Raw genomic sequence first — 24,523 nt, forward strand, 5'->3', positions numbered from 1 at the left:
AAAAAATAAATAAATAAAATTAATATTATGGCAGCCCAAGCTGACTAGTACCAAATCATACTTACAGTTGGAGATTCCATACCAAACCCAACTCCAGTCTGACTTAATAATAGTGTCTTTAAGTTAAAGAACACTAATTCTGGTTTTGACTTTGACTTTTTTTTTAAGTGCTATCTTTCAGAAAATAATTATAGAAAATGAAAAAAAATTAAAAATAAACATGAAATAATAAACAGGTACAGTGCAGGCCTACAAGAATACATCATCAATCTAATAAAAATGGAATAAAAGATACTTACCACCACCAAGAATGTAAGAATCCTGGTGGTTCCCCCAATGTGATGTTTTTTTCCCATCTTATCTAAAATGAATAAAAGAGATATTAAATACTTTCTTAATAATACCTTTTCCCACACATATTACAAAGCAATATTTCCCCATTAAAAATACTAAGTTAATATATGAGATTTTAATCATTTTGATAGTATTCTTTACTCAAGTTTTACAAGAGCTCATTTTACATAGTTATTTGTTGATTTGGTGGTTTATGAGAGAAGATGCCAGCAGTATTTTCCTGAATTTGCTTCCCACTGTGCCCGATTTTTAAGAGAGACTTCTGGAATTTGAGGTATCTCAGGATCTTAAGGCACATCAAAACTGCATTTTAATTAATCACCACTAATCCAGAAATTTGCAAATGTCTGCGCTTAATATGTGCAGACTCCCAATGATGCCTTGAGGATTGATATCTTAAACAAATTCCTGATTTGAGGGGATGAGAGTAAGAAGGCATATGTCTTCCATCAAATAACAGTTTAAAAAAGATGATATTAACTTTCCCAATGTTTATATTTCAGATGGCTTGGCATTCACTACCAAAAATTTAAAACAAGGTCAGTATCTCTTAAAAATTAAAATTTCTCACTAAATACTGTTTACAAATTAAATTTAGAGATTTGAAACTGGGTAGGATTTATACAGTGCCTTTCCTAAGCACTGATAGGAGTAAACAAAAGATAAAAATCTTTGCATTTAGGGAGATTATACTTTATAGAGAAGACAGACCATAAACAAAGCAAAAAGAAAAAAAAAGGAGATTGTATTTATATTAGAAGTAGCAGGCAACAAATGCTAAGGAGGAAAACAAAGCAGAGAAGGACAAAAAAAAAAAAAAAAAAAAAAAAGAAGTGAACTATAATTTTAACTAAGGTGATCCAGAAAGGTCTCATAAACAATCTTTATGTAGGAGTGCCTGGCTGATTCATTCAGAGAAGGGGCTCTTGATTTCAGGGGTCATGAGTCACAAACCCATGGTTCTATCTTTATGTATAAGTATGATTTAGTTTTCTAGTTTAAATAATTAAAAATTATTTAACAATATCCCAATTAGCAAAATATGCCCATAGGACTTTAATATAAAGAGGAAGTAAAAAACTACATAATTATAGATTTTAAAAAAAACAAAGAATTCTTTCTATCACCTACTATGGAAGAACTTAGAAATTTTTGTTCTAAAGGCTTAAAAAAAAAAAAGTTTTAAGATAGGAACTCAGAAAGTGGCCTGAAATTAAAAAAAGAAAAAAGTAACTGCTTAAAGATGAAAAAACATAATTAAAATCACTGAAATCATAATTTTTTTAGAGTTCTTAAATATACAAAATGTAAACCAATGTAAGCTTTGCAGTAATTTGCTCTCAAAAAACAAAGAAATTATCTATATATGAACAATGAACCAGAATATGTTATACAAATAAAAGCCAAATCCGAACTTGAATTCTCACACACGCATACACACAGGGGTGGGGCAGGGAAAGAGGGACAGAGAATCTTAAGTATGTTCCACACCCAGCATGGAGCCTGATATGGGGCTCGATCCCATGACTGTGAGATCATAACCTGAGCCAAAATCAAGAGTCAAACACTTCACTGACTGAGCCACCCAGGCACCCCAACAGAAATAATTTTTAAATCAATACTACTTTTTATCTGAATTCCAATTAATCATTTATTGTATCTTCTTAGTTCATGAAAAAAGGAATGGTAGTACATAATGAGTCTTAAGATAACAAAACTCTGATGTCCTGCTAAAGTTAAAATTTAGTCAAAAACCTGTGTCTCATATATCTCTCAATCTTTTCTCTTTTTGTTCACTTTTTGATGTCTTCTTGAGAGGGCATAATAATGACCCTCACAGATGTGCCCAGACACACAAATATTCCTAATTCCTGGAATCATCCTAATAAGATGAACAGCGAGCTTTTTAAAGTAGCATCCTTACATTTCATCTCAGGTCATCCTGACTTACAGATATGACTATGAAAAAAAAGCAGACAGCACTATTCTCAATTAAAAGGAGAGGGTGTGATGACTTACATTAAAGTGGCATGATTAGGTTCCAATGCCAGACTGTGCTGGCAGCAGGATTAGTCTCACAGTCTAACATGAGTCCCACTGCTCCATATTTGGTGCTCAGCAGTTTCCTTCCTGGACTTCCACAACCAACCATCAGCAATTTCACGAGATAAAGTAGTTGGGGAAAATACCTACATGGTTTACACTCAATAGGCACTTTTGTGAAAGGAATCTAAACTAATGCATTTATATTTTAAACAGTTATTACATCTTACTGTTCCTCAGAGAAGCTCAAAATGTTTCACATACATCATCTTTTTTCATCCTTATAAAATTCTTTACTACGTAAAGTTCATCTTTCTCACTTTAAATTTCAAGTATGTGACAGAAGCAGGTAAAACTTTGGTCCATCGTATTGAAATTAACACAAAAGCCATCCTTTGATAACTACTGAATAAACAATCAATGCTTTAGGTATTTCTAAAGAAGAAAGGGTTCTACATAGGAATAGGTTTCCATAGTGAATGCTATTTTTTGCCTCCAAACTAATTACTACTCCAGGTATTATTTGCTTATAGGAAGCATGAGATGATGCTGATCTACAGATCTGAATCTGCTGGGATTCTCTTTCTCCCTCTCTCTCTGTCCCTCCCCCACTCACATACACATGTGTGCTCTCTCTCTCAAAAAAAAAAAAAACATTAAAAAAATGAAACAACCTGAAAACATTCACCAATAGTGAATATAAAAATATAAACAACCTGAAATACATTCACCAATAGTGAATATATCTATGCATACTATAGAAGAGTGTGCAATCATTAAAAAGAATACAACATACCTACATGAAAGAGAGCCATGCTATATTGGTTTTTCAAGTGGGAGATGTGGAAGATTGAAGAATGATATATATAATATAAACCTTTTCTTTTAAAAAAATGTATGCATATGTATATGTGCATTTCGGTGTATACATTTAAAGAAATCATACCAAACTTACAACTATTACCTCTGGAAAAGGGTAAAGGGTGACTTTTATTTTAATATCATATTCATCTCTGAAATTTAATTTTTTTTAGCAAACATGTATTAATGATGGATATGGTTGAGAAATGGCCAGAAAATACTTCTAAATGTCAATAGTCATTTTAGAAACAATTCTGCTTTTTATGAAAAGGCATTTTCTGTTGTATTAAGTTTCACAGGCTTCAGGCTTTTTTGGTGTTTGAATGACATCTATGCAAATAATTTTTCTCTCTTAATTCTATTTTTCCTTCTTCCATTATCCTAGCTCCAATATGTATTCTTTGTCCTAGGGCTTTTTGTTGTTGAATCATCCACCTTCCTTCCTTCCATCATTTGCCCAGCTGAAAGCTCTATTCTCTGGTAACTTATGCATAAATCATGATGCCCATTCCCACTGCCATTTTCTACGTTTAAAGGCCCTGTCTGTGGTTATGCTGTGTCTCTACTATATGACCTGGGATTTTCAGCATTTCTATATAGGTGTAGCACCAAATACTGAATGAACAAAAAGTAAATTGGTAGGGGTAAGACATGCCATATGGTTTATAAATGAGAATTATAATTTACAAGTGCCCATACTATCTGAAAGAGCAATTCTTCTTCTAGGATTGTATCCTATGATTGTGTGTGCAAAATCATAAATATAATAATTTTCAGTGAAGCAATGTTTGTAATTGCAAAACAACCTAAATGTGATGGTAAAATATATCACAGCACATTTCACAGAAAGAAATACCCTAGCATCATAAAAAGAACGAAGCGGGATGCCTGGGTGGCTCAGTCAGTTAAATGCCCAACTCTTGATTTCGGTTCAGGTCATGACCCCAGGGTTGCGTGATCAAGCCCTGCACTGGGCTCTGTGCTGATAGTGCAAAGCATGCTTGGGATTTTCTCTCTCCCTCTGCTCCTCCCTGCCTCTCTCTCTCTCTCTCTTTCTCAAAATAAATAAACTTAAAAAAAAATTATGAAGTTTCATGAACCAAAGTGAAATCAAACAAACGAAACAAAAATCAAAGCATGTAACAGTATATATAATAAATTAGTACTTGTATAAATAAAAACTGATACACACAAACACATGCATGCGCACGCACACACACACACACACACACACACGCTTAACTTTTCATCATTATTTGCTTCTGGCAAGGGATATTGGTAATTCACCTATTATCTCTAGGCCCCACACTCACCCTTCTATACTCCATTCTACACTAGGTGCTGGGACTCTGAAAATTACAGTTCTTAGGCTCCCTGCCAGCTAGTTTCCTGTTCAGTTCTGCCAACGGAAGGACAGTAGCTGGAGACCAAAGAGCAGGGGGAAGAAGAGAAGCTTCCTGCCCCTGGCTCCAGAAGTAGTTGCTGTTGTAGCAGCAGCAGCAGCAGCAGCAGCAGCAGGGGACAATTCTGGATGTCAGCAGCACCTTTTCAGAGGTTCTAGCCTTGTCAATGTGGGACCTTTTTGAATGATCCAGACCCACTTCGACAGCATCTCCAATAGTACAGCAGTAGTTTTGAAGCTTATGAGCTCCAAACTTCGCAGAGTATTCCTAAATCCTTTCATACTTCTTGAGAACCAATATTCAAATTATTAATACCATAAACAGATAGAGCTAATTTCTGTGTTAAGAAAAGAACCTGTAGTGCTTTTTAAATCTTCTTTGAGAAAAAAATTCAGTTATAAAAGAATGTGTTAGCCATTTTTAACATGTCATATACTTTTCCTAATTCCTTGCCTTTAAAGTCTGAGATAATAGTCACAGGATTTCTCATTAAAAGTAAAAACTACTTGTGGGACACCTGTGTGGCTTAGTCAGCTAAGCATTAAGCATTCAACTTTTGGCCAGAACTCATGTCATGATCTGTGGGTTTTCATGAGTTCAAGTCCCACATCAAGCTCTGTGCTGACAGGCATAGAGTGCTTGGGATCCTCTCTCTCCCTCTCTCTGCCCCTCCCCCACTCATGCTGTCTGTGTCTCTCAAAAAAACATAAAAAATAAAAGAGAAAGGTTAAAAAAAAAAAAAGAAGAAGAAAGAAAAAGAAAAAGAAAAAGAAAACCTGTAGGAGTGCCTGGGTGGCTCTGTCAGTTAAGCATCTGACTCTTGATTTTGGCTCAGGTCATGATCTCACGGTTCATGAGTTTTAAGCCCCGCATCAGGTTCTGCACTTAAGAGTATGGAGCCTGCTTCAGATTCTCTCTCTCCCTGTCTCTCTGACCCTCTCCCACTCACATGCAGGCTCTCTCTCTCTCTCAAAATAAATAAACTTTAATAAAAAGAACCTGTACATGTATGTTTATGTTTGTTCCTAGACAAAATTCCTGAGTCTTTTAATTTTGATATAACCTAGTTTTCACACTAATTTTCTAAAATCTTCCATGTATAGATGCATCGATATACTAAATGTTAAAAAAAAAAGGAAAAAAATGACATTTTAATTTTAAAAATTAACCAAATAGACATAAGACAGAAAGAAAAACCTGTCCATATATATATATTTTTTAATATTTATTTAGTTTTGGGAAAGCACAAGCAGGGAAGGGGCAGAGAGAGGAGGACAGAGGATCCAAAGCAGGCTCTGCACTGACAGGTTGACAGCAGCAAGCCTGATGCGGGGCTCAAATTCACAGACAGCGAGATCATGACCTAAGCCAAAGTCGGACGATCAACCAACTGAGCCACCCAGGCACCCCAAAATCTGTTCATATTTTAAAGCACATAATCCAAAACCGTGCTATTCAACATGGTATCCCCTAGCCATATGTGGTTCTTTAAATTTAAAATTATGTTAACTGAATGTTCCTCAATTATTCTAGCCACTTTTCAAGTGCTCAATAGTTACATGATACTAGTGGAGAAATTATTAGAAGCACAGATTAGAGATCATCTCCTAATCACATAAAGTTTTGTTGAATAGTGGTGCTCCATTCCAGAAGGTAGAAGTCGTCTTAAAGGCTACACCCAGGTGAGGCACTGGGCTGCTGAGATACACATCCCATTTTCGAAGATGATACCTTTTATTGGGAAAACTCCCTGATGGATTCCTTCTAACTTTTGTTTTTATTTTTTGGCCTAGAAAGATAGAGGCCCCTGGGAATGGTTTGAAAGTAGAGAATGAAGACCTAATATACTACATGATAAAGTAACAAGAGTTTAAGAGGCTGCTGACAGTCTCTCAGGAAGAAGATGTCTGAGGAGTCTGGGAGGATTCAGAAAAGGAGAAAACGGGAGAGGTTGTGAGGAATCAACAAGACGTAAGGCAAATGGAGTCCACAGGAAAACAGCGAGTAAGACATTCCCTGTGGCAAGGAGACCAAAAAGCTTAAGAATAGTTGTGTCTGATATTCAAGTCGATGTTGTTGCCTGTACAGTACAAGGCTGAATACCCTTCAGTTTTCCCCTAACTTCAATAAGAATCTTTTATACACAAGAGCAACAAATCAGTGGAGCTCTGAGGCTATGAGAGAAACAGGAAACTTCAGGCAAAGAAAAGGTAGCAGTCACAGAAGGAGAAGCAGTGGGGCTGTAATGGTGGGGGCAAGAAATTATAGCAAAGAGAACCTCAAGCCCCCTCTCCCCCTAGGAAGGCCTGGAGATGTCAGAGAAGACTTGTGGGAACCTATAAATTAGGGATGAGAGCTGGAACTATTTGATAGGAAAGGTAACCACACAAGGCAGGAGGATTGCAGGCCATTCAAGTGGAGATACCTGGAGCACACAGGTGTACAGAGCCATATATTTACACTTGTACTGTAGTAGAGAAACTACACAAGATAAAAAAGAATTGGTCAAGAATTTTAAAAGTAACACGTTTGAGTGTGTACTACATGCTAGACCCTTCTAAGTAGTATATATATATACTATATATATATACTATATATATAGAGTGTGTGTGTGTGTGTGTGTATATATATATATATATATATATATATATATATGCACTAATTCATTTAAACCTCAGCACAACTCTAAAGTATTACTGCAATTACCTTCTTCTTATATTAAGAAAATTGAATCAGTAGGGGCACTGGGGGGCTTAGTCAGGTGAGCATCTGACTCTAATTTCCACTCAAGTCATGATCCCAGGGTTGTAGGGTCCAGTCCTGCAACAGGAATTGTGCTGAATGTGGAACCTGCTTAAGATTCTCTCTCTCTCTCTCTCTCTCTCTCTCTCTCTCTCTCTCCCTCCCTCCCTCCCTCCCTCCCTCCCTCTGCCCCTCTCCCCTGCTTACACTTTCTCTCAAGAAGGAAGGAAGGAAGGAGGAAAGAAAAAGAAAAGAAAACTGAGTAAGTAAATAAAATGTAGAACATAATTCAAACTCAGCAGTCTGGCCACAAAGAAATTGCTCTCACCCACAATACCATGTTGCCTCCAAGTTATAGTTCAAGAAACTGTTTAGGAAATTGCTGCTATTTTCTCTTCTCAGTGAAAGGTAAACAGAAAGAAAAGTATTTTAGAATCTATTATGTTCAATAACTGAGCATTCCTAATAAAATCTGAAGAAGCAATCTGTTGGATGTTTTCAAGCTTCTCTTTCTGACTAACTTACAGGCTAATTTATGGCAAATAAGGGCTGGAAATCTAAACAATGGAAATCTAAACAATAGCACCAATTACTCAGATGTTCAATGTTCCTATATTGAAGAAGTTAGAATCATGAGGGTATGGATGACTATGATGTTAATGAGCCCTTTGGCACCAGGATTTGCTGTGCTGGGCCATCTCTTTCCTTAGTATGGGTTTACTTACGCATGAAGTTGTGCATAAGGGCTAGAAATCTAAACAATGTAAAATTCTTAAGAAGGGGGAAAAATCTTGATCTCTGCAACATTCTAATTCTTAACTTTATTTGGTGAGGTCACCAAGCCTTATGCGGAGGCATGATAAATACCATGCAAAATTTCAGGTATAAGTTGGAATTGTCTTTGCATAATGAAATGAGATAACCAAGAAAGGATAGTTTCCAATGAACTCAAAGTAACAAAAAATTGATACAGAATTGTAAAGATTTCTTTTCTTTCCCCTCCCCAAATTGTAAAGATTTCTTAACATTCTGTATGCAATTTTTGAATACTGAAGGATAATAAAAGATAAAGGTGAAGAAGAGCTCTACATTGAAAACATTTCTAAAGAATTTTCAATTTTGTCCTGTTGAAGGTAAAAATATTTAAGGTCGTAGAAACGTTAAGGTTGTAGAAAACAACATTCAGGTAACGATTTAGAATCTATCATGAATCAGATCTAACAATGAACTAGTTAACATAACCTGGGTAGAGAGATGTTTTGATTTCTATCATTAGTTCAATGCTACCTTTTTTAACTAGTAAAAAAAAAAAAAATGCTGGGTTAATAGTGCCCTATTCTTCTGGCTGATAATAAAAACTATCAAGAGCAGTTCAGTTTCTGACAGACCAGGCAAAGGGCATTATCAGAAAGGCCAAATCCCGTGACAGCCTGGGCTGCCGAGATACACAGTTTACTTGTTCAGATGATACGGAGAGTTCCAATTTGACTTTCTCACAACTTCACGCATAAGTAAACCCATACTAAGGAAAGAGATGGCCCAGCACAGCAAATCCTGGTGCCAAAGGGCTCATTAACATCATAGTCATCCATACCCTCATGATTCTAACTTCTTCAATATAGGAACATTGAACATCTGAGTAATTGGTGCTATTTCAATCATTTCCTTTTTATCACAATACCCAACCCAAATAAACAGGTCTCCCTAGTTTTTCCTTCAGTTCCTTGTGTAACTCTTGTGAATTATGTAAAAATACTTGGGGATAGACTCACCAGAATTTAGATAAGATGGTCCTTTATTTCTCAAATTACTTAAGAACTGGTTCTACAACAAGCCGACTTAAATTTTCCATATGATCCAAGTAAAAATAAGAGAGAAAGCAATGCTAACTAGGGTACAAAGCTCTAAAAGATTACATTCTCCTTTCTTTACAAACCATAGTTGGGAGGGGAGGGAAGGGGTACCACCATTCACAAACATACCAGAGTACAAACCAAACTATGTTTTTCTTTTACTTAAAAACCTTCCAAAGCCTGGGGCACCTGGCTGGCTCAGTCAGTTAAGCGTCCAACTTCAGCTCAGGTCATAATCTCACAGTCCGTGAGCTTGACCCCGCGTGGGGCTTTGTGCTGACAGCTCAGAGCCTGGAGCCTGCTTCAGATTCTGTGTCTCCCTCTCTCTCTGCCCCTCTCCCACTCACGCTCTGTCTCTCACACTCTCAAAAATGAGTACATGTTTAAAAAAAATTAAAAACAACAACAACAACATTTCAAAAGCTCCCTTTTCCAAGAAGATCAAGTCCAAGCTTCCTGAAACAGTATCAGAAGTCTTCAGTAGGAGTGCACTATCAACTTAAAGAAGTGAAGCCTAAGAAAGCATTCCTAGGAAAAGCTACTTCTAAGCTAGTCAGGTGAGGAGGGTGAGGATTAGGTAGAGTAAAGCCCAGAGATAGAAATCTATAGTATGTATAGGCAAATACAAGCAGCTAGGTATTGTGAAAACTTAGTATGAGAGAGATTAGTACTGAAATTAGTACTTAGTATGAGATAGAAAAGTACCGAAATTTAACGAAATGAAATTATTTAGAACTTTAGGGTGCACTCAAATGGCCTATCACAAATCAACCTCCAGGCTTCCATTTTAAAATTGAGATAATTTTGTATTTTCTATTATTTTTACTTGTAAATAACTGTACAAACTATATGTGTGTGTGTGTGTGTGTGTGTGTGTGTGTGTGTGTGTACGGCATATGTGGCATATATGTATATGCAAGTAAGGATACAATTCCCTTCTAATCACTTTAAAATTCTTACTCTCAGAAACTAGTCTGGCATGTATATTCTTTCAGACCTCTCAATATACTTCACACTCATAAATATGTACACGCAAAAATACACAGTATTGCATCATGTTCCTTGATGTTCAAAGGTTTCCATGTAAATGGCATACTTCAGCTTGCTTCTTTTATTTGAAAATGTTTTGGAAGTCTATCCATATTAAGTCCAAATAGATCTACCTTATTCTTTTACATTTTGGCAAACTTACACCTCAATTAATCTAGCCATTCCCTACAATATGGCAAACACTATATTGGATATTTAGGTAATGAGAATGTATTTTCACAGTGCCACTCAGAGTTTGGCAAGCTAGAAAGTAAAGAACGGTTCTCGGAATCACACACACTCATCTCCAAAATCCAGAAATAATGTATCTTCTTGGTGACAATAGTTTGTTTTCAGCTTAATTGATTCCTCTTGTGAAACTGAACCAGACTGATAATTCAGAGAAACTTCAGTTTTGTATTCCAAATGAAGCCAGAGAAAATAAAATCTTGGTAAATACTTGTCAGAAAAGTGTGAATGTCTTCTGAAATTGTAATTTTATTTTTACCAAATAGCCCTAGAAATTTTATATATCCATTTTCCATTGAGCTCAAGGTGTATCAGTACATTATCTAGTTATCTCAACCTAGTTATGCTCAATCCACATGATCCATTTGAGTCAAAACAGCTGAACTTCCTTAAATAAATTAACAACATTTTTCTTTTTTGATGAAGTCTAATAATCACTGCATCTGACATATTATAAAGTTGGTAAGAAAATATAGTCATGGGAACCCCTGAGGATTCAGCAAGATGAGTCAATTCCAAATGTTCCCTGACCTAAGGAAAGAGATCAGTAAATCTCTTCATTAAAGTTTCATCATGTTTTCAACTGCATTAAAATAAAAATTTTATTTAAAAAAATTTTTCTGGGGGCTGCCTGGGTGTCAGGCTCTGTGTTGACAGCCCAGAGCCTAGAGCCTGCTTCAGATTCTGTGTCTCCCTTTCTCTTTGCCCCTCTCTCACTCTTTCTTTGTCTCTCTCAAAAATAAATATTAAAAATTATTTTTTAATAAGTAAATAATTTTTTAATGTTTATTTTTGAGGGAAAGAGCACACACATGTGAGTGGGGGAGGGAGAGAAAAAGAGAGGAAGAGAGAGGATCCCAAGCAGGCTCTGTGCTGATAGCAGAGAGCATGAGGCAGGGCTCGAACTCACAAACCTTGAGATCATGACCTGAGCCAAAGTTGGACACTTAACCGACTGAGCCACTCAGGAGCCCCTAAAATAATAATTTTAAATCTGCATGGCTGTCTTTAGTTTCTTTTAAACATACTGGAAGTTGGCAGTGATTAAGCATACAAATATTAGGAGGATCCTTTTTACAATCTCAGTCACTGCCTCTGAAAAAACCAGCAGTCAATGTGGCAAGAAATGTCATACACAAAGTCTTCTAATTAATGATTTAAGAAGATATAAATACACTAAACTTGTTTTGACTTGAATAAACTTTAAAATCCAATTTTATTACACTCTATATATTCATTCTACATTAAAATAATTGACTTCTTATATGTTCTGGACATACCTCTCAAATTCCTTATTTGCAAATAGGCCCTAATAGTTCACATATACTAATTAATTAGATAAAATATTGGAGGTTATATGTGTTTACTTGTGTATTTGTTTTAGGAATAAGTGATTCTCAAGAAGGTTGTACTCTAGCAAGGCACTTTGGTCAAGGAATAGCCTGTCGTGTCCCTGATCCGGTGGAGGTCAAACTAACGAGATCACTAGAAATATTATTTTGACTAGGACTTGTCCCATAAAAATACAAACATAGGCCACAGATAAGTGCTGCATATGTATCTTTAAATTCTCTAGTGACCACATTAAAAAAGAAGAAAATGGTAAAATTAATTTTAGTAATTTATTTTACCCAATATATCTACAATACTATCATTTCAATGTGCGATCAAAAACTTTAAATGACTGATATTTTATATTCTTCTGTTCACACTAAATCTTCAAAATCCAGTGTGTACAGGATTAGTCGTATTTCAAGCGTTGAAAAAGCCACATAAAGCTAATGAATAGCAAACTGGACAGAACCAATATGGGGGGAACACCAGAAGCTTTGGAATAAATGAAGATCTAAGTTTGAATTCCAATTCTGCAATTCACTCAGCTACATGACTATGAGCCAGTTATATAAATTCTCTGAGCCCTGCTGTTCTTATCAGTAAACAGGAATAATACCATCTGCCTAACAAATTTCTTAAAAGAATTCAAGATAATATATGTAAAGTACCTTGGCATATTATGTGCCTGACATGGAACAGAAGTCAGTAAAATCCTCCTCATCCTCATCATTATATAAATTGAAGAAGAAAAAGTACCATTGTAAGAAAGCTGAAATTTAAACTGAAAAATGTGAAGAGAAAAATACACAAAGAAACAAAAACCTGAAATAAGATTATCAAAATGTTTTCTAACTAAATTTAATCATAAATGCACTATTATCCATACAAAATAAAAACAAACAAAACTCTTATTTTCCAAAATTATGAATAATGCCAAAATAAGACACTGCTAAAACTAGAGATATGGTGATATTTGTCTTTTTTTTTTTTTTTAAAAGCAAATTTGCTTTCTTGATTACTGTTGCCAAGGCTAATATTAGTTTCTATTTCTACAGGGGGATAAATGGCTAAAAAGTTGAGTAGAAGCTCATTGGCATGAAAATGCAGTACTAAAAATGCTTACAAATAATCTACAAAGAGTATGAGGCATACTGATAACTGAGCATTCTCTGTATAGTATGTAATGACAGTTTTTCCAAATAATTGTTACAGAATATTTGCATCCACTTCTATATTAAAATAAAATATAAAAAATAAAGAAAACATACCTCTGATAAAAATGTTTGGGCCGATTTCTGAGCTCCTACATGGAGCAGATATTCATATACGTAGAGTGCTAACCTGGAAAATAAATAAAGTATGTATTGAGAAGATGTATATTTTTAAATTTTTTTTTTTTTTTTTTTTTTTTTTTTTTTTTTTTTTTAGCGTTTATTTATTTTTGAGACAGAGACAAAGCATGAACGGGGGAGGGTCAGAGAGAGGGAGACACAGAATCTGAAACAGGCTCCAGGCTCTGAGCTGTCAGCACAGAGCCCGACACGGGGCTCAAACTCAAGGACCGCGAGATCATGACCTGGGCCGAAGTCGGCAGCTTAACCGACTGAGCCATCCAGGCGCCCCGAGAAGATGTATATTTAAAATTCACTCTTTAATGCACATTTCATTACAAAAATATCTTACACACTAACAGTGACAGAAAAACAACTCTTCCCATTGCTATTTAATGGGAGTTTATACATGTCTGTTCGGAAAGAACTTAAACTAATTAAAATAGCACACCAAGAAAAAAAGCAAATAATAGCTTTTCTTGACAAGAAACATCTAAAAGGGGATTTTGTCTTTGATCATGTCACTTATTATAACCTCGTTCCCTTTGTCATGCCTAATATAATTGATAATTTATAACTCAACATTAATAATCTCCATAACCTATTGTTATAATTATTATCTTTCATTATTAAAATAAATGAATTAAGTAATTGGACCTTTCCAACAACTTTATATCCTTCAATCTTCTTGGTGAATATTAACATAAACTCCAGCTATTTGCACATCTCTATGCTAATATGGGTATCAGGCAACCTGTCCTTAGTCTTTAGGTATGATTATTAAACCAATAACATAGTATATTAGTTTGTAAGAATTCAAATTATCAGCAAACCACAGCATTAAGCAAACTTTAAAAACAGCAAATCATATTAAGCATTTGGATGCTTATAGTTTACAGGTTAACACAAAATTACATATAAATTTATCATTTAAATATAGAATATTAAGTATGCACTATACACTTGTACTATTCTCATTATCTTGTGGATTCAGAATTTTAAGCTACACCATGTGGCTCAATTTCAGTTGAGCTGTTAACAAAATATTATTCATAAACTCAAATTAGTCTGAGGCAGTATTTTTAATGATATCTTGGACTGATGCCCAGATAGCTCACAACAGTTCAGTTTCTGCTACACTATATTTACCAATATTAAGCCAGGTTTACAGTAAACAAAACAATGTAATAATAACCACAATTCTGTAGAGCTACACCATTTCTCTTGCCAAGTGAATTTCTGATTGTTAAAGACTGATAGCATTTGCAAAAATGAATATTTTCTTCATTTTCATGAAAAATATCATGCGTGTCATGAAAAGAGAAAGCTAGTAGAAATTCAATTGCTCTGTCCATTCAATTCTTTCCCCATTCCAGAATTGCCAAACACTCAAAATGGGAATTACTCCGTGGTTACCAAGTACCACAAGAGAGTAGACATCTGTTAAAATTACACTTAGATAAAAAGTATGTTATTAGAAACATCTCCTAACCTCTTCAAGTTGAATGACACTTCTTAGATCGTGTTTCTCAACACTTTTTCTACCCTAACACACATGAGGAACATGATATCTTCCTTTTGATTGCCTTATCTCCTGTGGAAACATGGCTCATCCCCAAAGTACATAATGAATATGGGAATAATAATATTCCTATAGTTGCAAACAATCCCTACTAGTGATTCTTTTTTTTTTAATATTTATTTATTATTGAGAGACACAGATGGAGCATGAGTAGGGGAGGGGCAGAGAGAGAGGGAGACACAGAATCTGAAACAGGCTTCAGGCTCTGAACTGTCAGCACAGAGCCCGACACAGGGCTCGAACCCACAAACCGCGAGATCATGACCTGAGCCGAGTCAGACGCTTAACCGACTGAGCTACCCACGAGCCCACCTACTAGTGATTCTTACTACATGTTCTTTAAATACACGTATCCCACACAACCTGTCCTTCCACTAACTACTCCCAAACCTATCACATGATTCTCTGACCACAGTGGCAAATCTCACCTCAAAAAAGAATTGTGAATTTTTCCTGGAGAGACTATGAAGCCTCAAAATTGCTTGCTAGTGACAGTGTCACCCTACTGCCTGAGAAGAAACCTGGCCCCAAAGCAATTTCTTACAGTTGGTCAAATCTTGGGCCTGGCACCAAACCAGTGTTACCCACTAAACAAGAAAAGGCTGAACAATAAGGATGTTCCACCAAGCTTGGAAAAGTAGGAAGCAAGAGGCAGAGCATGAAGCAGAGACAGCAGGTGGGCCTTGGAGGAAGGGGAATGGACCCCAGAACAGCACAAGTGTTGCTGCGTCCTTGCAATGAACACCATTCATTCCAAGTTAAGCAAATCACTTCCTCGTAATCTCTTCTTTGTAATATTAAAGGAGCTAATATATTTCTATGTTTTTCTCAATTATGTAATAAAATGGATATCTCTTTACAAGTGGAATTAAAAGCAACAATCTCTACTCTTTCTCTATGGATCTAAGACAGTGATTATAAAAAATGTATTGGCTGGAGAGCCTGGGTAGCTCAGTTGGTTAAGCATCTGACCCTTGATTTCTTGAGGTCTTGAGATCAAGCCTCTTTTCATGTGGTTCTGCACTGAGCATGGAGCCTGCTTGGGATATTCTCTCTCTCTCTCTCTCTCTCTCTCTCTCTCTCTCTCTCTCTGACCCTCCCACTCCCCCTCTCCTCTCGCACTTTCAAAAACAAACAAACAAGCAAAAAAAAAACCCAACTATTGGAAGAGTCACAGAATCAATGGAGAAAAGGTGTCTCAAACTACATAACTAAAAATTCCGAAGCATCTTTTAAGTGGTATGCTTGTCCTCCTACCTTTGGAATGTGTGGAGTACAAGCACATCACCACCAACAGAGTGATACAGTGGGATAGGGCAGAAAAAAAACCTATCCATAATGTTAGCTCATATGTCCAAGTTCTATAACCTCCCTTGAACAAAATTAATGCTGCCAGGCAGTCAAGATCTATACTCCAGAAAGAGTGGCTCTGCTACCATGACCACTCCATAATACATCACCAGCAAATCTCCAGTATTTTAACTATCGCCTCAGGGCAAAAGACTTCCCAAACCTATCTCCTTAGCCCTATCCTCTCTACTACACTCCAAACCTGCTGCTCTAAATTACTGTTTGAAGTTCCTAACATGATACTTCTCTTTAAATTGATCACATCCAAAGTTAAATTCATCTTCTCCATCTGTTTATAGTACCCATGCTCACCTTGAGTGAAATAGAATGTGAGTCTTCAATTCCTCATTTGTAAAATGGGAAGAATATTTTCCCATGACTGTTAAAATTTCACATAATTCTCTCACATCCAGTAATATATTACCAAGTCATGTAATGGACCTTAATGTCACAATCTCTCCCACATTTGCCAGTTCTTTCTATCCCCCTGCCTACCCCTGAGGAACCACTAGGAGCCACAGCAAGAGCCACAGCAAGAGCAGAATCATTTGCTCTAGCTTCAGATACAGGTACTGTGTATTTCCAACTAGCTCTCATAGTAGAGGCATCAGGGCCACTAGAAATAAGAAACTCCAGAAGGTTCTGGGGGAAAGCCCTGCAGTTAAAGATAACATTTGAACACAGGTGATTCCAATACTGGAGAGTAACACTTACCCATCCATGCAGGTAAATCATGGCATGGTCCCTTGCCTGCTGGCATGATATTACCAAACATAAGACAACATTTTGATTCAATTTCTACTGAACAGTAAAAATTTAAAAGTAAATATTGAATATGCAAATATTTAAACCATGTATACTCTCAAATTAACTTCATTTTCCTTTTTGGGAATCCTTGAAAAATTTGTAATTTTTGATGATTTAGAGTGGCTATTTAACCTAGTGGATTATAGTGTGATCCAGATACATAAAAAATTAAGAATCATCCAATAATAGTTTATACAAACATATACATATGTATATGTATACATACTGTGTATAGAAAAAGAATAGAAGGAAACATGAGTTACTACTGGTAGAAACATTAATAACAATAAGAAGTAACAAATTAAGTCTTATTAGTACAGATGGGGAGAGAAAACCTAAACAAAGCATTAAGACCTATGGCCTACTTAGAGTGGGAACAAACACCCCCATACATCCTTCAGAAGGCCTGAGGGCAACATTTCTTATAGCATGGTCCTCTAATTAAGAATCATAATGGTAGTTTTATGTCTCCAACAATAGTTTAAACTTTATGCCACTCACACTACACAAAAATCTAAGATATTTGGCTATATAAAAATATTAAACCTCTGATAATACTTTCTGCAAACATTTTTCCCCAGTTTGTTGTTTGACTTAATTTGGGTAGTGATTTTTTTTTTCCGGGGCAGGGGCATTTAGGTACTTTTGATATATAGAAAATATAGAAATAACTAATATGAAAAAAATGCCCAACACATAGATAAATGGGCAGGGACAATAGCAAATATCATGACTAATTTTAAAACATGGAGATTGTCAGGGCACCTGGGGGGCTTAGTCCGTTCAGAGTCTGACTTCAACTCAGGTCATGATCTCACAGTTCATTAGTTTGAATTCCGCCTCAGGCTCTGTGCTGATAGCTCAGAGCCTGGAGCCTGCTTCAGATTCTGTGTCTTCCTCTCTCTCTGCCCCTCCCCCAGTCACACTCTGTCCCTGTCTCTCTGTCTCTCAAAAATAAATATTAAAATAAATTATAAAATAAAATAAAACATGGAGAAGTTAAATATCATTGTGAATCAAAGAAATATATATTAAAGAAATAATAGGATTTAAATTCTCACTTAAACACATAATATGTGAGGAAATGGACACTCAAATAATGCTGAGGACAATAAACTGGTATTATGCTTTCAAAACCAATTTGGCAATAAATATGCATCAAGAATTTGGAAAAAAATTTTATAAATTTTGACCCAGTAATTCTATTACTGGAATTTAGCTAAAGAAATTATCCTAAATGTAGAAAAACTTAATGCACAATAATTTTTAGCCAAAGATTATATAGAACAGAGAATGAATGAATGAATGATGAAGAAATGAAGAAGAAACTAGCTGAAGTTACAGTGAAATATTTTACATTATTTAATTTCATGTTTGAAAATATAATTCAGAATTTAATTATAAATTTATTCAATAAGCACTTAAGTGAATTCTCTCTGCTTAACTCCTGAACTTAAAAATCTAAGAAAATGTCGGGGTGCCTGGGTGGCTCAGTCGGTTAAGCATCCGACTTTGGCTCAGGTCATGATATCACGGTCCGTGAGTTTGAGCCCCGCGATGGGCTCTGTGCTGACAGCTCAGAGCCTGGAGCCTGCTTCCGATCCTGTGTTTCCCTCTCTCTCTGACCCTCCCCTATTCATGCTCTCTTTCTCTGTCTCAAAACTAAATAAACATTAAGAAAAATCTAAGAAAATGTCACTACCACATGAGCAAGTAAAATTACTTCAAATTTACTTCGTGAAAATTATAAAATCTAACAAAGAAACAAATTTTTACCATTCATATGAATGAACTCTATTACACACCTATCATTTAACAGTACTAGAACAACTAAGTATATACTAATAAAGCATCTACAAGAGATATTGTCACTCACGAGTCTTATAGTGAATTCTCAACTATCCTTGTAAATGAAGTACTTTACGGTCTGAGAAAGGGGTAAAGACCTAAATTCACTCAATTCTTTCTATAATCTAATTTGATATTAAATCTCTTCCTCCAAGGAAATTGTAGAAAATAAGGACCTACAGGCAAGATATTAAAAAGATTTCTAAGACAGGATTGTTAATTTGCAAACAAGTTTCCAAGGTATGCATAAATAAAAGGTGAATGCGTTCTATAGTTCAGAGCTAATTCCTAAGTCTCTTTCTACATACATGTATATGTACATGTATCAATTATCTATGTGTGTGTATAATACATCTTTATTTTTTTTTATTTTTATTAAAAAAATTTTTTTTAACGTTTATTTATTTTTGAGACAGAGAGAGAGCATGAACAGGGGAGGGACAGAGAGAGAGGGAGACACAGAATTTGAAACAGGCTCCAGGCTCTGAGCTGTCAGCACAGACCCCGACGCGGGGCTTGAACTCACGGACCATGAGATTATGACCTGAGCCGAAGTCGGATGCTTAACCGACCGAGCCACCCAGGCACCCCTAATACATCTTTATTTTAAAAAACATTATTTGGGGCACCTGGGTGGCTCAACCAGTTAAACATGACTCTTGGTTTTGCCTCAGTTCATGATCTCATGGTTCATGAGTTCAAGCCCTGCATCAGGCTCTGTGTGCTGATGGTGTGAAGCCTGCTTGGGATTCTCTGTACCCCTCACTCTCTACCCCTCCTCAACTTGCTCTCTCTGCCTCTCAAAATAAATAAATATACTTTACAAAAAAATTTTTTTTTAATTTTTTTTTTCAACGTTTATTTATTTTTGGGACAGAGAGAGACAGAGCATGAACGGGGGAGGGGCAGAGAGAGAGGGAGACACAGAATTGGAAACAGGCTCCAGGCTCTGAGCCATCAGTCCAGAGCCCCACGCGGGGCTCGAACTCCCAGACCGCGAGATCGTGACCTGGCTGAAGTCGGACGCTAAACCGACTGCGCCACCCAGGCGCCCCTACAAAAATTTTTAAAAATCATTATATCATGGGAATGCAAGCTGGTACGGCCACTCTGGAAAACAGTATGAAGTTTCCTTTAAAAACTCAAAATAGAACTTCCCTATGACCCAGCAATTGCACTACTAGGCATTTACCCAAGGGGTACAGGTGTGCTGTTTCGAAGGGACACATGCACCCACATGTTTATAGCAGCACTATCTACAATAGCCAAAGTATGGAAAGAGCCCAAATGTCCACTGATGGATGAATGGATAAAGAAGATGTGGCATATATATACATAAACATACACACACACACACACACACACACACACACACACATATATACAATGGAGTATTACTCAGCAATCAAAAAGAATGAAATCTTGCCATTTGCAACTATGTGGATTGAACTGGAGGGTATTATGCTAAGTGAAATGAGTCAGAGAAAGACAAAAATCATGACTTCACTCATATGAGGACTTTAAGAGACAAAACAGATGAACATAAGGGAAGGAAAACAAAAATAATATAAAAACAGGGAGGGGGGCAAAACAGAAGAGACTCATAAATATGGAGAACAAACTGAGGGTTATTGGAGGGGTTGTGGGAGGCGGGATGGGCTAAATGGGTACGGGGCACTAAGGAATCTACCCCTGAAATCATTGTTGCACTATATATTAACTAATTTGGATGTAAATTTAAAAAAATTAAAAATAAAATTAAAAAAAATCATTATTCCACAACAGTCAGCTAATAAAAATGGCCTAATGTTTTTTAAATCTAAATTTATAGAACAGTTAAAAGTGGATATGACTTGATATTATAGAAAGGACATGTTTATCTGCTGAACAGGATTCATCAAGTTTCCTTTATATAACATATGCCAGTTATAATAACATATAATGTTTTTTAAATTTTTTAATGTTTGTTTATTTTTGAGAAAGAGACAGAGCGTGAGCAAGGGAGGGAGGGCACAGAGAGGAAGACACAGAATCTGAAGGAGGCTCTAGGCTCTGAGCTGCCAGCAGAGCCTGACATGGGGCTCAAACTCACAAACCACAAGATCATGACCTGAGCCGAAGTCAGACACTTAACCGACTGGGCCACCAGGCACCCCAACAATTAATTTAATATTTACAAAATTTTTCAGGAATAAATACTATAATACGTACCACATTTTTGTAATGTGTGGATAACATTTTATTACGCCTCACAATTTTCCTGTGAGGGGGAAAGAGTTATGAACTATGTAGAAATATTATTAGGTAAGTGTCTATATAGTGGAAAGTCCAACTACCAATAAATGACCATGTCTATCAGTCTGCCCGTAATATCCTGTATCTACTTTTCAAACTTAGGTCTATTACCAATTAGAGAACCTGTCTTTTTCACACTATCCTTTTAATACTCCAAAAAGATGTAGTGTTGAAACTGAAAAGGGCTCAAACTCACAGACTGTGAGATCACGACCTTAGCCGAAGTCGGATGCTTAACCGACTGAGCCACTCTGGTACCCTAATAAGCTGTGTTTTTTTTTTTTTTTAAGTTGTTATACAATCTTGTCATCCTTCCACCTTTATACATACAGTGAATTAACCATAAGAATTTTTTCTTTTTTTTTTTCGGGGCCTAACTGAATGAATTTTAAAATTACAAATGGGAGTCTATTAATATGAAGGCTTTATTTGAATCTTTTTTTCTTTTTCCTTGCTAAATGTAAGAAGATGGGAAAATGTGAACAGTGTTCATCACTGAAGTTTGGAATGGATGGATGTTTTCTTATATTAAATGGCAGCTTTCAGAGCCTGGAGCCTCTTCAAATTCTGTGTCTTTCTCTCTCTCTCTGTCCCTCCCCACTCACAGTCTGTCTCTCTCTGTCTCTCAAAAATAAATAAACATTAAAAATAAATAAATAAATAACAAATAAAATACTACAGTTTGACAACATAACATTGCCAAAACAATTCCTTCACACTGATTTAATCCCTATATGCAAAAAAAAAAAAAAAGACTTTTTTACAGAAATAAGTTAGTCCATTTAGTTATGGGTGGTATTTTTTTTTTTAATAAAATTAATCCCCAATGACAAAAACCTCCTTCTCTCTGATTTACTTCCTTTTAAAAGAAAAGTCAAGGTTAGGAAATAAAAAAACAAAAATATGGTAGAGGACTACAAGAGGGGTATTTTGTAAAGAATGGTCTAGCTATGGCCATTTAACACCAGTGAATTATAGGTATCCAAAATGCTGCATCCAAAATTTAGTCCCCATCTTTTGTACTTAAATCCCAATGTCAGTAAGCATAAGACTTAGATAAAGAGAACTGAAAGCAGACCAAAAGCAAATTAAGTTCTGTCTTTTCCAGTCACGTTGGATCTACAAAAGAGATCTCTCTTATTCCTGAGCCACTGTATAATTCCAGTATTGACCAAAGACATGTATCAGTGTCCAAATGTGACTCCTAGGTGATAAAATGCCAGTAGTTAGCTGGATCACAGCTACCTAACAAGTAGCAAGGAGCATTTGACAGCTACTGAGAGGCTGCTCATGAGACTGTAAGTAGTTTAGCAGTGACACTAGATCAGCCTGATCAAATTTTCAACAGAGTTTACAACCTAGTGCTAAGGAGGTGTGAAAAATTAGAAATCTCTTTCTAACATTGTCTTTTAAAAGTTCTTCATCATTAACAGCGAAGCTAAAAAACTGATTTAGAGTGTCAAAATTGTCTATGCAATGAGACTTCATTTGACTAACACCCAGTCTTTGTTTTAGCACACTAAAATTTCTATTATTTTTAATATTCTCAATATCAGTCATAAAGAAATAGATACATGATATATATACAGATACTGAAGATACTAAATGTTCTAGGGCAGCGATAAATGAATCAGTTAAGATAGGGACAGGAAGGAAAGATTAAACAATTACATGAATAGCTGGGTACAAAAAACATTTAACTCTGCTGATGTCTCATTGATGAGACAAGTAATATTTGGGAATATGATTTGAAATTAAGTGACATGGTGTATTTAGAAAAAAACACACTTGTCTTATATAGACAGGCAAGTTCAGGATTAAAGTGACTACAATCAATTTGGGGGAACTAAAAAGCCTAAGATGTAAAAATGAGAATTAATAAAAAAATAATTAATCAATAGTTTGTAGAAATACAATTACTCATTGAAAATTCACAGTAAAATTTTCCATCCAATCTTCTATCTAATCTATAAACACTAGAAATACAGTACTGACTGTACTTGATAACAGTATACTTATTCCACTGCAATCCAGCTGGAAAATCTTATACTTTATACCCAGGTTCCCACTTGCTTACGGAATCTTGATATATACAGTTTAAGTCTTTACTATCTGTTGGTGTTATCCTTACAGAGTAGATTTTCCTTTACATTCACCCAGAATACTAGTAGCTTCTTAATCCTTGCTGATTAACCATGGAGATCTTCTCGTACTCTATTTCAATGTTTTAACATCAAAAATAACACAGACACCAGACCTCAACTTATGCCATGGAGGAGTAAGTAGAACTGAACTTGTTCTCTTTCTTTAAACAACTAGAAAACTGGATATAATATCTGATCAAATCTGAGAGCGATTTAGGCAGCTGGAATTTGTGGGCAGAGTATTAGACAGGAGGGAACTACACAGGAAAAGCTCCAACCATCTTGTTGCCCATGCATGAGGTGAAACTTTACCAGGCCAAGGAAAGAACACTGCTCAAGAACATTCATTAGAGAGCCATGGGTCACACCACGGGTCACACATCAGAGGTAGGACTAAGCTAGTGTTAGAGTAAAAGGAGACTGAAGCCTCACAATGGTAAGTAATTTTAACCACCTAAACCAAGGTTTTAACAGTATACAAGTCTAGCCAGATTGATATGGCCAGAAAGAAAGTAGCTTTAAGTAAAGATAAGTACGAAAAACAAAAAAAGTGATACTGGTTATCAACTCAGAGATACTAAGATAGCTTTAAGGTTGGTAAATGACTTGGCCAGTGGGTGCAAGGAGTATATGGGAAATCTTTGTACTTCATTCAATTTTGCTATGAACCTAAAATTGCTCTTTAAAACAAAAAGGTGGATGTGATGGATAATGCAGTTTCTTATTTCCTTCTCCTGTACCTTATTCCTCCTGTACTGTTCGGTATTTTGCAAATTTTCTATAATCAAGAAAAAATTATTTTAAAACTTAGTCATGAGCTCATAGCTCTTTCCCCAAGCTTATTATCTACATGTAACACTTCCTCAAGTAAAGATTAACAGTAATAGCTTAATAATGTTATTTCAATATATTATAACAAAGAAAATCTTCCTTCTAAGTAATGTAAATTATATATCCAAGAAATTAAGATATCTAGAAAATATTTAAAAGATGTCTAATGTTTTCCTGCTGGTTACTAAGCACCAAAAATAACTTATTCAGAATTTTTTTCTGGCTTTACCACTCTTATTTTTCTTAATTCTTCCTACTAATTCTCTTTTGTTATATTTGCACATGCCATTTTGGCATTGAGACCTATTCTACTTTATATCTGTTTTCTTTTCCCATTCACTTTACATTCCCCACTACTTTTTGCACCTTCTTTTTTAATGTTTCCCCATATTCCAACTTCTTTACCCTCAGCCAAACCCTATGATCATCTAGCTATAACACACTTGGTAATGTCTTTACTTGGACC

At 35.7% G+C, this 24,523-nt stretch overlaps 1 protein-coding gene across 4 annotated transcripts in view; it reads right to left on the bottom strand.

Moving 5' to 3' along the window:
* Positions 1 to 24,523, bottom strand: part of SSBP2 (single stranded DNA binding protein 2) — a 323,509-nt gene that overhangs the window by 220,601 nt on the left and 78,385 nt on the right. For all 4 annotated transcript variants that reach the window (XM_047861083.1, XM_047861074.1, XM_047861088.1 and 1 more), the window contains 2 exons: positions 13,138 to 13,210; positions 300 to 361 (listed from right to left, as the gene is read on the bottom strand). In XM_047861083.1, coding sequence (XP_047717039.1) covers positions 300 to 361; positions 13,138 to 13,210 — 135 coding nt within the window. Of the gene's footprint in view, positions 1 to 299; positions 362 to 13,137; positions 13,211 to 24,523 lie in introns of those variants that run through there.

The sequence above is a fragment of the Prionailurus viverrinus genome, chromosome A1, assembly GCF_022837055.1.
Source record: "Prionailurus viverrinus isolate Anna chromosome A1, UM_Priviv_1.0, whole genome shotgun sequence".
NCBI classification, from domain to species: domain Eukaryota; kingdom Metazoa; phylum Chordata; class Mammalia; order Carnivora; family Felidae; genus Prionailurus; species Prionailurus viverrinus.